Source organism: Nesoenas mayeri, assembly GCF_963082525.1.
Source record: "Nesoenas mayeri genome assembly, chromosome: 1".
In the NCBI taxonomy this organism is placed as follows: Eukaryota; Metazoa; Chordata; class Aves; order Columbiformes; family Columbidae; genus Nesoenas; species Nesoenas mayeri.
In genome coordinates this window covers 157,113,596-157,129,008 of record NC_137541.1, presented here as the reverse complement: position 1 = coordinate 157,129,008, position 15,413 = coordinate 157,113,596, and the positions used below count along the sequence as shown (strand labels likewise).

Sequence of the window (15,413 nt, the reverse complement as noted above, 5' to 3'; positions counted from 1 at the left end):
TGTTTCTATAAATGAAGTTGCCATGTGGCAATCAGTATACTTATCTTCTTGGGCAAAAGGGTACATTTCTGTAAATCATAATTTGTATTTAAATGAAACTGTTTGATGTGAAGTAGTGTGAGCCCATAGCCTTCTGGAGCTTGTAAAATTAGCAAAATTAAAATATGTAATCCCGCAAGAGCAGTTGGTGCTAGGATGGCATTAAAGACATGGAATAGGATTTAAAAAAACAAAACCCTCGGCAAAATACCCCAGAAAGCAGAAGGAAAGTGTATGGCATAAATTGCATTAGGTTCCTTGAGATTATATCTATTTGATGCTTACGACAAAAAATAATAAGCCAGTTAGGGAGCTGGCCTCAGGATTATGGATGTGGTCCTGCCAGCACTTATGTATGAGCATTACCAGCATTAGCAATTCCAGTAAATCTAAGCACCTAATTTCAGTGTTTGCAGGACTAGCATCTTTGATAGCAAACAGTCAGCTGATATCTCATGAAAAACAGACAAACAAACAAACAAATGGGAAAACAAATCAATTTCAGAATAAATATGCTTACAAATAATACTCTTCACATTTTGTCTTTTTCCTCCCCAGTTACAATTTATTACTTGGTGGTATTGGTATTATGCTGTTGGTGATAGCATCTCTGAAATGAAAACTACCAGTTGCAAACAGTGAAACGTTGCAGTTATATCGAAGCTAAAGAAATCAGCATTTGTCATCAGACGTGACTTTGTGCAACAGTTTTTCTATGGATATACTGGCCTAGGAAAAATAATTCTTGGTAGAACAGTTCAGGTTGGAAGGAAGTTTGGGTGGCCATCTGGTCTGACCGATCTGCCAAAACCAGGCTCAGCTACGGGATCACACCAGCTTACTCAGAGCTTTATCCAGTTGGGTCTTGAAAACCTTCCAAGACAGAGACTGCAGAGCCTTCCTGGGCAACCTGTGCAAGTGCTTGACTGTCCTCATGGTGAGGGATTTATTCCTGACACACAGCTGGACCCTCTCTCATCCACTGTCTCTCATTCTCCTGCTGTGCTGGGAAGAGCCCAGCTCCGTCCTCTTGACAGCTTCCTCGCAGACCCTGGCAGTCCACTCTTAGGTGCCCCCAAAGCCATCCCTTCTCCAGGCTCAGCAAGCCCAGCTCCTGCAGCCTCTCCTGATGGAGCACATCCTTCAGCCTCAGCCACCACATTGGCCTGCCACTGAACTCACATATTAATGTCTTTTCTGTTCTGGAGAGGGGCTCAAAATTCAATGCAGTGTTTTAAATACCATTTAATGAGTGTCAAATAAAAGGGGCTTAATTTCCTTACATGTGGTTTGTATTACAGAATTCATATTTTCATATGTGTTTCAAGCTCCTACTTTTACCTGCTATCATATTTGGTAACACATTGTTAAGTTTTGCCCTAGCTGCCCGTACTGAGCCTCTGTGAACTGCAGGCTACTCAGGGGGAACCCACACTTTTAGCAGAAGGTTGGATTCTCTTGGACAGCCTGTCCAGGAGCACCACTTGCGTCAGATGATGCTAATACTGGAAGAAGACTTTAGTCCTTGATGCCCTGATATACCTGCACGCAGTGAAGATCTGCTGTTTACAAGAAAAAGCCCTTTCTTGCCTTGCTATTGCACCACAAATTTACTTTCATGTCTGTCATGAGAAAAGCAATTATGAACATTTTAAAACTTAAGCAGCATGTATCAGGTATGTGATGATAAAATGGAAAAGTTAAATATTTACGAAATTGCTGATATAATTTTGAAAAAGAGTCTATGATTCATTTAAAGTCCATGCTGATGTTTAATATTTAGGGCTGAAGTTTGTTTTCATTGTGATATAGAATTCCCACTGACCTAAAGAGCAAGCTGTAAACACATTAGATCAGGACTGAATTTGGGAGTTAATTTCAAGATGCTACTTCATGGTCATGTGATATAAGTCAAAAGGAAAGATATGTCTCAGTAAAGATTTACCTCTCATCTATAAGTCTAGAACAGATAAAGGAATTTCCTTATTCGATCTTCAAACTTCAACACATGGTGGAAACTGGCCATGGGGATTTAAAAGGAAATTTTGAAAAATTCCAGAAGGCTGATATTGAGAATTCAAGGGGAGAATTTTCAGCCTTACCTGTCACTTCAGTTTCTGTAACATGATCTGCAAACACAGTCAGATCTTCCTATACAAAAGGCAATTGACAAACCAAAGTTTCCTAGACTGGCTTACTCAGTAAGTCCTGGAGAAAAACGGGGAAGGCAAAACAGTTACTTAGTTTTGCATGTTTTGTTGCAGAATTTGGATAATTAAAGTGAAGTGTTTCTAGAGTGTGCCAAACAGGCAAGTAATGAACATCCTCGTCTTCCCCATTTTCAGTGAGGAAGAACAAGAGTTAAGAAGGGAAAGCAACTTGTGTTGGGGTCCCACAATTCCGTCTTATGAAATCTAATTGCTACTCTCTCATTTGCTGACGTCTGTATAAATACACATTATCACACCGATACATGTATTTTAATTATCCTACTGTGACTGAAAGGACGTAAAGCCAATTTAAAAATAGTGAAATTATGGGCTTTTATTTCTTAATTTATTTGAGCTTTATTTGTAGCTCTCTTGTCCTTACTTTCCATAAGTGTCTGTTGAGGAGCTGAGGAGTAACGTACGCAAATTATAAAAACATCCCAAGGAGCTGAGGTTATTGGAAATGCCATTGTTAGAATTTGATTTACCACTTAGAAAGGAATTCACTGCTTGATCAGATTTCAGATATTCCATAATGAGTGAAAGAATTCATGAAATATTCATTTTGAAACAATGCTTGAGATTTTAAAAAAGGTCACAAAATGTCATTTAGAAATTCAGAATTAAACTTCAGACCCAAAGGAAGATTTAATCATTTAGGCACAGGATACAAGTCAAAAGCTGCTCTATTCCTGCTTTATTGCTTAGTAGCTCCAGGCCATCCGAAGTCCTTAGTCATCTTAATGGTGGTTACCACAAAGTTCTCCTTGTAGTCTGAGGTTCTGCTCTGCACATGCCGAGCAGCACCCTGGTCTTACCAGGGCTTTGTGTGGTTCAAACCAGTCCAGCAGCCTGGATTTCTTCCATCCATCTGCTCTGTGTGGCCGTGGCCGAGTGTTCGTCTCGCCCTGCAGCATGTGACCGTAACAAAAATAACTATGGAGCAACATCAGACTAATGACTGCAGGAAAAGGTTGGATGATGTTCACAAGTAATTTGGATTTCAAAATTTCAAACCATGAGGAGTGTCCTAAGTCTACAGCTAACTATATATATATTTGGTTGCCTTTTGAAAAGTACCATGTACTCTTGCTTTTGAAAAGCACTCATAAGAGGGCAATAATGGTGTTCCCTCTGCCCTTCCTTTTTCTTAACTTCTGTCTCTCCTTCATTTTTGGTTTAATAACAAGCAACAGGACCCAGTGCAAGACAGAGCATTGAAACCATAAGAGAATAGTCGCTGTTGCCTGGAGAATCTGGTGTGCATATGTTCAACTCAGGCACTAAACCTGAGTTACTGCAGTTCTGCCTCTAAGAAGTCAGCAGTATCTATTTTTTTTAATTTACTATCCCTTGAAATTACTCTTCAGTCAAAAATATGAGAATGATCTTTCATTGTAACTCATTCAGGTAGCTAATCAAAATAAATACGGAAATCACAAACATTCTTTATTGTATTTGCCACTATTTTAGATTTTTCAGGATTCCCAGTAGCAAGGAACATTGTCCCTTCGAGAAATAAGGCATAGTTTGACCGCAGAGTGAGAATTTATGTTGGAACATGACATGCCCATTTATTTCCTTTCTTGGCCTCATTCCCAGTTATCAAGTAGGATAATTAAAACTTCAGCAATGCTGTTAGCTTGGATTACACCAGACCTTGACTGACTTTCTGAAATAAAGTTAAGAATGCAGTAGTATGTTTTTTAAAACATACTATTATAGCTGGCATTCTGAGCTGTCTTGCAAGCTCATGCTTAGAAATCTCATGCTACCTTCAGGCTGCTGTAAAAGCAGGGTATTATTGCTGTTTGGGGGAATTAACTCGTAAACATTAAACAAACAAAAGACCTACCTACTATTTAAAGTTTCATCTGGGACCTGAAAGAGTAAGCTAAGGTTTTACACTAGAGTATAACACAGTAACAACTCGATTAATGTTGGCCTATGAACTGTTTGGGTAGCTTACATTCACTACTGTTCAGGCCAGCTCCATTCAGGCCAGCTCAGCTTTAATCTTGTTCTAACCTTGATCCTATAACTCCAAAAGCTATTTCTATTCCCTGTGTGATACCATCAGCTGTCCCAGATTCCATGTCATGTCAGCAAAATGAACATAAGATTTTCTGTACCACGCAGCTCTGGTGTGCTCTGCCCCTCGCTCCCTTCCAAGGCCGCCATCAGCTGGCACAGCAATGACTCTCAGTGGTGAATGCCCTTCTGAACTGTCTAATTTAAACAGATTTTGGTTAACTCCATCATGGGTGTTGAAGTGTTGGGTGTCTTAGATCTTCGCAGCCGTCTCATGTAGTGATTGTGTATCCTTGGCAGAAGTGATAAAGAACGACTGGGAAGTTTCCAGCTCTCGTCATTCCACGTTTTCTGGAGAAGTAATAACTTGTGTGATATGTGGGATTTTCAGCTTCTGGTTAATTTTAGAAAATTGCTATGTAAGTGAATGCCTCTGCAATGTTTCTTTGGATGTAAATCCACGGTGTTACTAAAATGGCTTCCATGGAAACCCAGGAGGATCCTTTGACAAATTTTGGTGGACTCCAGTTATTTTTTGAGCTTAGACCATTCACTGGATGTGCATTTTTGCTTTGTTTTGTTAAAATTAAAATCCTTAAAAGTAGCATGGAATGTGGTTTGCAAACCTCATGGCTTTGTTAAAGTGATGGCAAAATTAAGCTGGCCACTAAGAGACTATAATAACGGAGTCGGCAGAGTCCATCTGCCTCCCCACACCAAATCAAATGTTGTCCAGTAGCACAGTATGTCATCAGAGTCATAGAATTATGGAATATTTAAGGATGGAAGGGGTCACTTGAGGTTGTCTAGTCCAACACGTCTGTTCAGAGCAGGGTTACCTAGAGCTGATTGCCCAGAACCCTGTCTAGATGGCTTTTGATTATCTCCAAGCGTGGAGACTCCACTTCTCTGGACGTTCTGTTCCAGTGTTAGACCACTCTTACAGTAAAAAACCTTTCCCCCCCCACCGCCCCTTATGTTTTAATATTATTCTAAATCACTTTACTACCAAAACAATTTTGACAAAGTTAAAAGTTAAGATATAGTTTGCCTTAAAAGACAGAAAGAAACAAACAAACAAAATAACTGCCTATGAGTTACCTAGTCTACCCCAGGGATTGCAGCTTGGTTTTTACTTATAATGTTACATCACACTTCTTTGCAGTTCAGATGGCTATGAAACCACAAAATAACCATCAACAGTTTGCATAGGAAATTACACTATTGGTTCTTCTGGTAAATAAAATTGAAGGAGAAAGGATTGTTCCAATCTCTGACCATACCAAATCTTGCAGACTTTTATTAAGAACATAGCGATACACTTAAACTGAAGTTCAGGTGTAGGTATGTGCAGCAGCACTTATTTTCTTGATTCTACATCTTTACTTGATGATATTTCTTGTGTGACAAATATTATTTAAACCTGTTGCCTACTTTTCAAAGGGCTATTCAGCATTAGCAGTATGTTCCAGCTCCTCTTCATCAGCATTGTGTTGACTTTCTCTTCTCTACCTTTACTCTGCAGGCGGTGATATTACAATGTATAATGCGTACATCTACCAAGCAGCTACACATCTGAAGCCTTAGTCTGAAACTCCAGTATGTAGGAAAAGTAGCATTTCACAAGTGCTCTACTTTGTGTGGATGTATGTTATCCAGGAGAGAAGAAAGTTCCTTAAGATTATGTATGAGTGGCTGAAAGGAAGGGAGCAATCCTCACGACAGCATTTCAGGTTCTCATTTAGGAAGAGACTGGCTCCTTATAAATTGAATGTACAGTCTACATATATACATATATATATATATATATACACACATGTTTGCATACAAACATCCTAGGCTTAAATGATTTCATAACGAATCTGAGGAAAGGTTAAAATCCAGTAAAGGAGCACTAAGATATTGCATTAGAGGCACGTACACATGAAAACAATGGCTGAACTTAGGCTCTGGGTGCACATTTTAAATACTCCATCCTCAAACTGCATAACTGCACCTCCTTCAAATTTAAAAGGTCCACAGGCAAAAGTTGTGTATTACTTAAAACTTCGACAGGTGTAAATAAATAAAAAAATAAGAGAGTGAAAAGGTCAGCATATCATGATGGATGTCTTCTTCTTGTACATTTGAAGTTATTTTATAGTTGGCAGGCTGCTTGAAGGTCTTGTGAATACCTATCAGCACCGGTCTGCACAGGGACAAACAAGAAAGATGAACAGATGGCAACATTTTAGTTTTGGATTAAAGATAAATGTAGTGCCAAAAGAGAATTACTATTGTTTAAACTGCAAAGCTTTCTATTTATTCTTCTCTGACTCCAGGCTTTTGGCAGTACAATTTCCAACAATCATATCGTTATTAAAAGTGCTCCCTTTTTGAATCTAAGGGGATTTTTTTTGTAGCACTACAAATAAATTTGAAAAACTATCACACAGATAGAATACACGGTGCTGCATTAAGCACGGACTTCAAAGTTCAAGGACTGTCAGAAATAAAGGTCTATCAATTTTATTTACCTTTTCACTAGATCCACCAAAATGAAATGCTTGAGGTTTGCACAACTGTGCACATTCACAAGACTGAAGCCAACAGATGACTATTAATACAGGATTTTTACCAGCGACATTGCATGAGAAAATTCTGTAACATATTTGCAAAACTGTTAAAAATTAGTATATGACATACAACAGCTATATATGGGGCTTTTAGAGTTTTTTACATCCTTATTCTACTTGCTCATGTTTTAGGGCAAAATTATGCATCATATAGAGGATAGTACACTATAAGCAGAAAGCAAAGTTTTACACTTCACAATTTCAAGATAGCATATTAAAATAAGACGAAAGTCTTATGTTTTAATAGTCCTTTGGAATCATGTTTGATTTTAAGCTGTATATCTTCAGGGAATAAGAATGTATATTTACAAATACTCTAGAACAGGTTTTGTCTGATCTTTTTTTTTTTATGTTTCAATGAAATTTTTTGTTTCAACGGAAGAGGTACTTGACTAAAAGCTGGATTTTACTGGCCCCGAGCTGGATTTTAAAGGTTCTTTTGGTATCTGCAAGACCAGCAGACCAGATGCTTTTTTTTTTCCAGGAAGATCACTAGCAGAACCAGTGATGTTAGCAGGAATCCTCAGAATTGTACCCTTGAGTTTACTATGTTAATTGTAAGACAACAAATTACACTTTTGCGAAAGGCATCATCAGAGTCAAAGGACTTTTACGCAAATGTTAAAATATTTTCTAGAACAGTGTGATCTGTGGTATACCAGATATTTAATATGAAAATGAAACAAGAGTTATTCCTTTTCAAAAAGCTGCTGAGGGCTTTAATCTCCAATGTAGGCTCTGGAACCAGTGAAAGTTTCTTCTGTCAGCCGCCTGCTCAAAAAATGCACCTGTGTGTAGACTAGGACACCCATATCTGACAATTTTTTGTAGTGACAGTTTGTTTCTTTAAAAGCTTTCCATCCCAGGGAGGTATTGGGCAGTCAGCAGTTTCCCAGAACAACAAGGGGGTTCAAAAACTGTTGCAACTTTTCCATAGCATAAAGAAATCCATGTGGCCATTCCTGATGAATTTCACTTTACTTAGACTTTCCTTCATTTTAGCTTAGTTTTAAAGCATTTACAAAATCTCCCACTGCTCCAATGGGGTTTTAATGAGGCATTAGGAAATGGCTAACTAATAATATTTTTCAATTTGCAGTCGCTCAGGCTGGTGTAGGTTGGCAGCCAGCTGTGTTGCGCGCTGCAATGCTGTGAGCAGAGAATGATAGAATCATAGAATGTCCTGAGTTGGAAGGGACCCACAAGGATCATCGAGTCCAACTCCTGTCCCTGCACAGGACAACCCCACAGTTCACACCATGTGTCTGAGGGCTTGTCCAGTCTCTTCTTGAACACTGTCAGGCTTGGGGCTGTGACACCTCCCTGGGGAGCCTGTTCCAGTGCTGCACCACCCTCTGGGGGAAGAACCTTTTCCTCATGTCCAACCTAAACCTCCCCTGGCACATCTTCCTGCCATTCCCTAAGGTTCTGTCATTGGTCACTAAAGAGAAGAGATCAGCGCCTGCCCCTCCTCCTCCCCTTGTGAGGAAGCTGTAGCCACCATGAGGACTCCATTTAGTCTCCTCTTCTCCAGGCTGAACAAAGCAAGTATCTTTAGCTGTTTCTCATACGACTTCTTCTCCAAACCCTTCACCACCTTCATAGCCCTCTTCTGGACGCTCTCCAGTAGCTTTATATCTTTTTTATTCTGTGGCGCCCAGGTTGCCTTGGGGAAAGGAGGGGAGGGAAGAATGGCCCTGGGGGGCCACAGGGATGGAAAAGCTCCATCAGCCAGACAGGGATGCTGCAGCTGGGGGGGCACTGGTCCTATCTTGTCAGGGCAGCACATTTCCCCCACCATGTTACGCGGATTATCCCCAAGCAGACACCCATCAAAGGACAGGGGGGATACACATGCCTCAAATATTTACGGTGCCTGCACTTTGAGAATGAGACAGTACATTCACATCTGTGAACGGGCTACTTTTAAAACATCAAAATAAACCATCTGGCCGCACAACTGTTTCTAATTACTTCCCTGCCTAGACTGTAAACTTTAGGGTTTGGCACCGGCCTCCCTCCCAGAGTGCTGCCCAAATCCCGCTCCCAGGCAGCTAATCCCAGCCACCGCAGCACGGGGGGAGCAGCCCTGGAGCTGGGCTTGTCCAGCTCACAGGTCTCCGCACGCCTGGTGGCTCTGTCCGGCCGTCTATCCGTCCGTCCGTCCATCTGTCTGCAGGAGTGCTCCGGGTGTGGCGCAGCGCAGCTCGCACCATGTCCGGACAGGGGCTGCCGGGGCTGGCGGTGCTGCTGCTGTTGGTCACCCGGCTGCCGGCTGGTCACCCCGCACCACCGGCTGGGACCCTGGCCCTGCGGTAAGTGCGGCTCTGAAGCCTCCCACAGGGGCGGATTGCAACTGATTTACGAGTTGTCAGGAGTGTGGAGGCTGGGGCTGCTGAGGGAGCAGTGGGGAGGTTTGTGATCTCTTCCTCTGCCTGTTTGCAAGTTGCACTGAGGGAAGGTGCTCTGGGTCGCTGTGAGCTACAATAGGTGCTGTGCACACTGCAGGGGTTATTTGTAATGAGGTATTTCATGCCAGAAACACAGACCTTTATTGCAGTGAAGGGGGAAGAGCTGGGTGGTGATGACTCTTCACACCCAAACCTCTAAATTCTGCTGCCTGAGTGGAGCAGGCACCTCAAAACAAACCCCTGTGTATTCCTGCTCTTTGGGGCAGTGGCACAGCAAGGCACACTGTCCTCTGCTCTTCCCCTCCACCAGTGTCAGCACCTGCCTGCTCCAGGAGCCAGCAGCTCCTTGGCTCCAGAACCTGCAAAACCTAGTGTCTGAGAAGTGCAGGTAATAATCACTTTAATCCTCTGTACTTCTTAGCATTGTGATCACCTATTTTTGGCTTGGCCAGTCCTTTGTTGTCTTTTTCCTGCAATCCAACTCCTGATGTGGCAAGGTGAGATTTTACCTGTGTATGTCCTGAAAGTCCTAATTTTTGTGTGCTCCAGTGCACGGTACAATTGCATGACAGAGCTGCAGATCTTCAGATCCAGCATCCAGATTCTGCTGACTTTACTAAAACCACTGCTACGAACTACACTGTTGCACGGAAAGCAGTGATTACTTTGGTTTCATTTTCCAATGAAAGCATGGATCCTATATATCTGACAACCAGAAGGATTACTTTGTCACATATATTGGAATCAACCATAGGCTTTCTTTTGGTATGCTACCTAGAAGTTCGGATGTATACATCTTTTCTAAACCTTTTGGAATAATTTGGATCAAAATGTTTCATGATAGATGATCCAACTATACATGTATATGCATATACACCAGGTATGCATAGTGAAAAAGATGAGCCTAATGCAGTTAACAAGATAAGTAAAAAAGAATATAAACATTGCTGCAGGTAGCCATGAGATTTCTGATGAAAGAGAAGAAAATTGGGTGATTTGAGGCAAGTAATAGTTTACAACCATAACTAAAGTGTTGTCATTAAAACCAATATGTGGGGACTGGCTGAAGCCATGGCAGGAGGGTGGCTTCCCATGAACCAAGCTCTCATGGGGTCTGAGCTGTGGCCCCCAGCTTTGACTGCAGCTTGTTCTCTCTGCTGTCCTCCACAGGAGTGGTTTGGGTAGTTCTCCTTCGTGTCGGCTGTCCCGGGCTGAGTCGGAGCTCAGGTGCCGCGTCCCGGGGGGGAAGCTGTGCAGTGACAGAGGCAGGTGCGAGTGCGGAGTCTGCATCTGCCAAGTGACCGAGGCTGGCAAATACTACGGTCCGCTTTGCGAGTGCCACGACTGGGTCTGCGAGGTCTACGATGGGAAGGTCTGTGCAGGTAAGGAAGCTGCAACGGTGACAGAAACTTAGAAACTTAAGAGTGTATATGATAACCAGAAACATATTGGGAACACAGCACACTGATATAGTAGAGACACGATTACATTATATGTTCCCGAACCATGAGTCTAAAATCCTTGGGCACATCCAAGGATTTCACCAAACTAAAGCATCCGTGCCAAACCCACTGCCTCTGCCATAAAATGGTACTTTTCGCAGAGTGAGTTGCTTCTGCAGCGGGGGCAAAAGCAGGAGCTGCTTTGGGATGGAGGCTCTGTGAACAGTGTTGTAAATCTAATACAGGGCACAATATTGCTTGCGTTTTTCGTATAATACTGCTGCATTTGAACTACATGTTTAGTGATGGCATATGGTATTTACCAAAGCTTTAAACCGTCCCTGCGTAATCAGTTTTGTCCTGTCATTATTTTTTTTCCTCTTTTGCTAGGAGGAGGAATGTTTGCTGTAACAGGTGTATAAACAAGAAAATTCTGTTTTTCTCTAAGTAATGATAATGCTTTCCAAATAGAGACTTAAAACAGTGTAATTGTATTGTGGTTTCAGAGATTTCCCCACTGACACTGTATTCTTTAATGACAGATGAAATAACATACAGTTCTGAGACAGAATTTAGTCCCTGCCAGTTGTTGGAATATGTTGCTTGGTTTGCATCTTAACATTATCACTCTTTCATCTTTCCAGCTGTCTTTACTTAAGTTTCTGTGCTATTTTGGTCAGATTTTGGACTTCTTCTTCTTTTTTTTTTTTTTAAGCAGCTTAGAATAGGATTTTTGAAAAAAAGTAGGCAGAAGAAATACCATCACATTCCTAAAGGGATTCAGCTTGGAGCCTGATAAAAGGGGCACAAGAGTACTTCATTTCTAGTATCCCCGCTTCAACAGCTTTACCAGTTTCACACAAACGTGTCATCTTTTCAGGCCAAAAACTGCAATTAGGTCAATGGGAATGTTACAGGAATTCTGCTAGTAAGAGGATAATACAAGTGCATTCCAGCAGTGGGTTTGGCAAATTTTGTAGGAAAAAAAGAGCAACTTATTTTAGCAACAATGTAGCTAAGAATAAGAAGTCCAATAATAACATGAAAAGATCAAGGATGGGATTATGAGAAAAATATTTGCATTTGGCACCTATGGCTTTACAGTTTTGTGAAAAACTAATTTATAGACTCTGTAGTCAGCAATGTCAAGTCCAGTTATGTAAGGAATATTGGGACTCTGCTGATCAGTTCAGTGCTTTGCTGTCCCAAATGTGACATTTTTGGTTGATGGTGTGATTTCAGTACAGTTGCTATTATTGCTGGGGTAGTTGTATAAGGTGAAACTGAAAGATCCTCCAATTTTAATATTCTGCAACAAACTCAACGATTATGTTTCAGTTAATGTCACAAACAGCGGCTGCAAGCTCTGTTCATGCTTTGGTGGAAAGGGGTGCTGACAGGATAAACAAAACCAAGAGATTTCTAACAATATTTAGCTTTTGTGTAGGACTTCATGGAGCAGTTCCAAGATGTGAATGTTAAGTAATTAAATATTTTTTTAAAAAACAATTTTCTGTAGTCATCACATTTTCTAGATGGAGTATTGAGGCTGTGTTGCCATTGAGATGTTAAATAATTCAAGTTCACTCTTCTAGAAAAAAAAAAAGTAGTAAAAAATGCAGTACAAAGTAATGGGGAGGGAAACAGCTGTGAAAGGATTAGGGGTTTTACTTGTTTGGGTTGGTTTTTTGACAATGGTGCTGATAGTCCAACTGAATTTGTTGGAGTCCAGGGCTGCCCAGCACTGGAGGTAGGTGGCCCCAGGTAACTCCTTTGGGGCTGTGAAGTGGGATTTGGATCCAGTGGTGAAATTCCTACTTTCAACCTGTGCTTGCTACCCTTTTCATTCTCCCCACCACATTTTTAGTCACTTCAAGTTATGTGTATAAGGGAGGATGGGAGAATAGGAAAGATGGAAAGATCTGGTATAACTGGCAGGAGACTGGTCCTTATGTTGCATGAATAACACGCTCTCCACACAACAGTCCTTCAGTAAACCACTACTTCTGGTGTTTCTTAAAATTACACCACTGAGGTTTTTTTCTGTGTATGACATACTTCACTTTCTTTGCATTTTTGAGGAAATTTTTTTACTTGTTGGTGAAATTGTATTTCCTCTGGATGAATAGCCAAAGATTCTTACTGCAGTTCTCTTAGTGTTTCTTCTCCTTGTATCTATCTATCTATTTATTTATTTATTTATTTTTATCTATTTTTGATTTGGTGTCTACTGTCTTATTTCCTTGCTGGTCTATCCTGATGAGTACAACAGCAATTGCTGCTGAGCGGTACCACATACAGAACTTCCAGACACTGATTGAATATTCCTCTAGAGAGCCATGGTATTTGAGACTAATGCTCTTTCGAACAAGCTACTTTTCAAGCTGCCAGAAGGATGCTTTTTTTTCAAGTGATTGATGTCTGATGACCAGTGATGTTCATATTCAGAGTTGGACAGGCAGAGTTGTTTGAGTCACTCGTGCCAAAGATAACTGTGTTTCCCTGCCAGTCACTTCAGACAACCCTCTACTTCCCTCTCCTGTCTCAAGCTAAACAAAATACTGAGGTGCTCAATATGCAGCTCATTATCCTTAAGGTGCTTTTTGGGTCAGATCCACCTTCTGCACCAGTCATTAGACACCCATATTCTGAAGAGGGAAGGCCTGAAGATAGAAAAAATGTCCATCTATCTATGATTTGCTTTATCTGATCACCTGATATAAGCAATGGAAAAGAGATTAAGCTATGAGTAGTGAAGAAGAGCAGATACAAATGTCTCTGTACTTTTTACTCTCCCTTGAGACTTCCCTGCTGTATTTCACTTTCATGATGTTTCCAGGTGCTTTGGAAGGAATTCTGAATATTTTTTTTGCCTTTTATTCCGCTGAGATTGATAAAGAAATAGGTGATCTCTGACGGAGTCAGACAGAAAGAAGAGAAATAAAGTGCTGTAGTCCACATCACTGAGTCCCTTGCCCTCCTCAGTGGCCTTTTAATCTGCCTGCCATGTCACGGGGTATAGAGGAAAGAAGAATAGAGTACCATTAATGCAATTCTCTTTGCAATGTTGGTGACATCTTTATTTTGTCATTTGCTGATGGTCTTCAAGGAGTTGCACTAAGAGGAGGAAAAAATGCAAAAACACTGAAACAAAACCCCAAAGGATTTATGCTTCATTCGGGGCAGAAAATACACTGGTTGCTGTTTATTTGCAAATGGTAGTTTTGACCTCAGAGAGTTTATTTTTGCCTCAGGCTTTCTTAGCATTTGTGGAGTCTGTATTGTGTGCAAAGGAAAGTGGAATGCGGCACTAATTCCTATCACATCGCTACTTGATTTTTTTTTTTTCCCGTGGTTTTGCAGTATAGACGAAAACCCATTTTAGTGAGTTATTTTTTAGCTAATAATTTTTACTGTGCCTGTGATTAATGAACATAGACAAAGTAAACTAAGTGTAGACTTCCATGGCCAACTGGAGTAGGAACACTTCAGATGTTCGTAGATAATGGACCATGGAAATGACCAGCTGGGACATGAATCAGTATGATTGCACTACTTGTAGTTGGTGAGATCAAGGGGCAGATACAATTCAGTGACAGCATAGAGAGCAACATATGAAGGTTTCTCTTTGCTCAGAACTATATTCATCAGTTTTGTTTTTCCATAGTTATTAAGATCGTCTAAAAAATGTTTCTTCCAAAATGAAATACCTTTTACATGTACTGAATAGCTGCACTGCATGGTTCACAACTGCCATAAGCAGTTGCCGGGGAATTTTTGTTGCCACTGTTCAGGCCAGTGAAAGATTTTTCTGTTTCTTTCTCTAAAGCTGTAGTTACTTTAAGTGCTGTTCCTATTTTAAGACTAGTTCAGCAATGTAATGGCAGTGTTAGCTGTAGGTTTTCACAGCCATAAGTGTTATCATAGTTATGTGAAGGACAGAATGATATCAGTGCCATTATTTTCCCCTCTATAAGGCTTTATACTATGTAGAGAGCACACATGAAAAATTAAATTGACAAGGAGTGAATGCAGAAATACAAGATATATCTGAATTAAAATATTGATGTAATACATAGTTATGCACCCGTGTGAGTTTGTGTGAGCTCTATATATCAGTTGGAGAGACTTAGGAAATTGAGAATGGAATTTTGAGAGCATTTTGAGCTGAGGACTGCTCTTTGCAAAAAAGCTGAATAGTGTTTTTAGGCAGAGCTATCTTAGTTGAGCTAGAAATGCTTTAACAACTGTACCTTTGTATTTGTACTGAAGGGAGGTCTGACACACTGATTTTTCATTGAGCGCCAGTTCTTGCTAAAAGTGCGAAGAAAAGCCAGTCTGTGATCTGCATTGATTGCCGTTTGATCCCAAGTGAAGTTCAAAGCCCTGGATTTTGAGAACAGGTGTAAGCCTCTTCTCTTTTAGAGGCCACATTTGTAAAGATTCAGCTGTGGCACATGTGCTCATTGAAGACAGAGCCTCCTAAAAAAAAGAAAACAAACAAGTTAAAAATAGGGCAGGAGGCTACTGATCAAAATGGAGGCTGCAGTTCTTCTCTGACCTTGTTTGCTTTAGTCTGGATTTCAGAACTTGGCTTCAAGTGACATTTCTTCCCAGAGCCGGAGTTTGTAGGTGTGATAATAGCATACATATTCATCTCAAAAC

At 40.8% G+C, this 15,413-nt stretch overlaps 1 protein-coding gene across 1 annotated transcript in view; it reads left to right on the top strand.

Annotated features, from left to right (window-relative positions):
- Positions 1-9,109: 9,109 nt before the first annotated feature.
- Positions 9,110-15,413, top strand: part of ITGBL1 (integrin subunit beta like 1) — a gene marked incomplete at both ends in the record, with an annotated part of 138,613 nt that continues 132,309 nt past the window's right edge. The window contains 2 exons of the mRNA XM_080363753.1: positions 9,110-9,210; positions 10,477-10,688. Of these exons, the coding sequence (XP_080219879.1) occupies positions 9,110-9,210; positions 10,477-10,688 (313 nt within the window). The remainder of the gene's footprint in view (positions 9,211-10,476; positions 10,689-15,413) is intronic.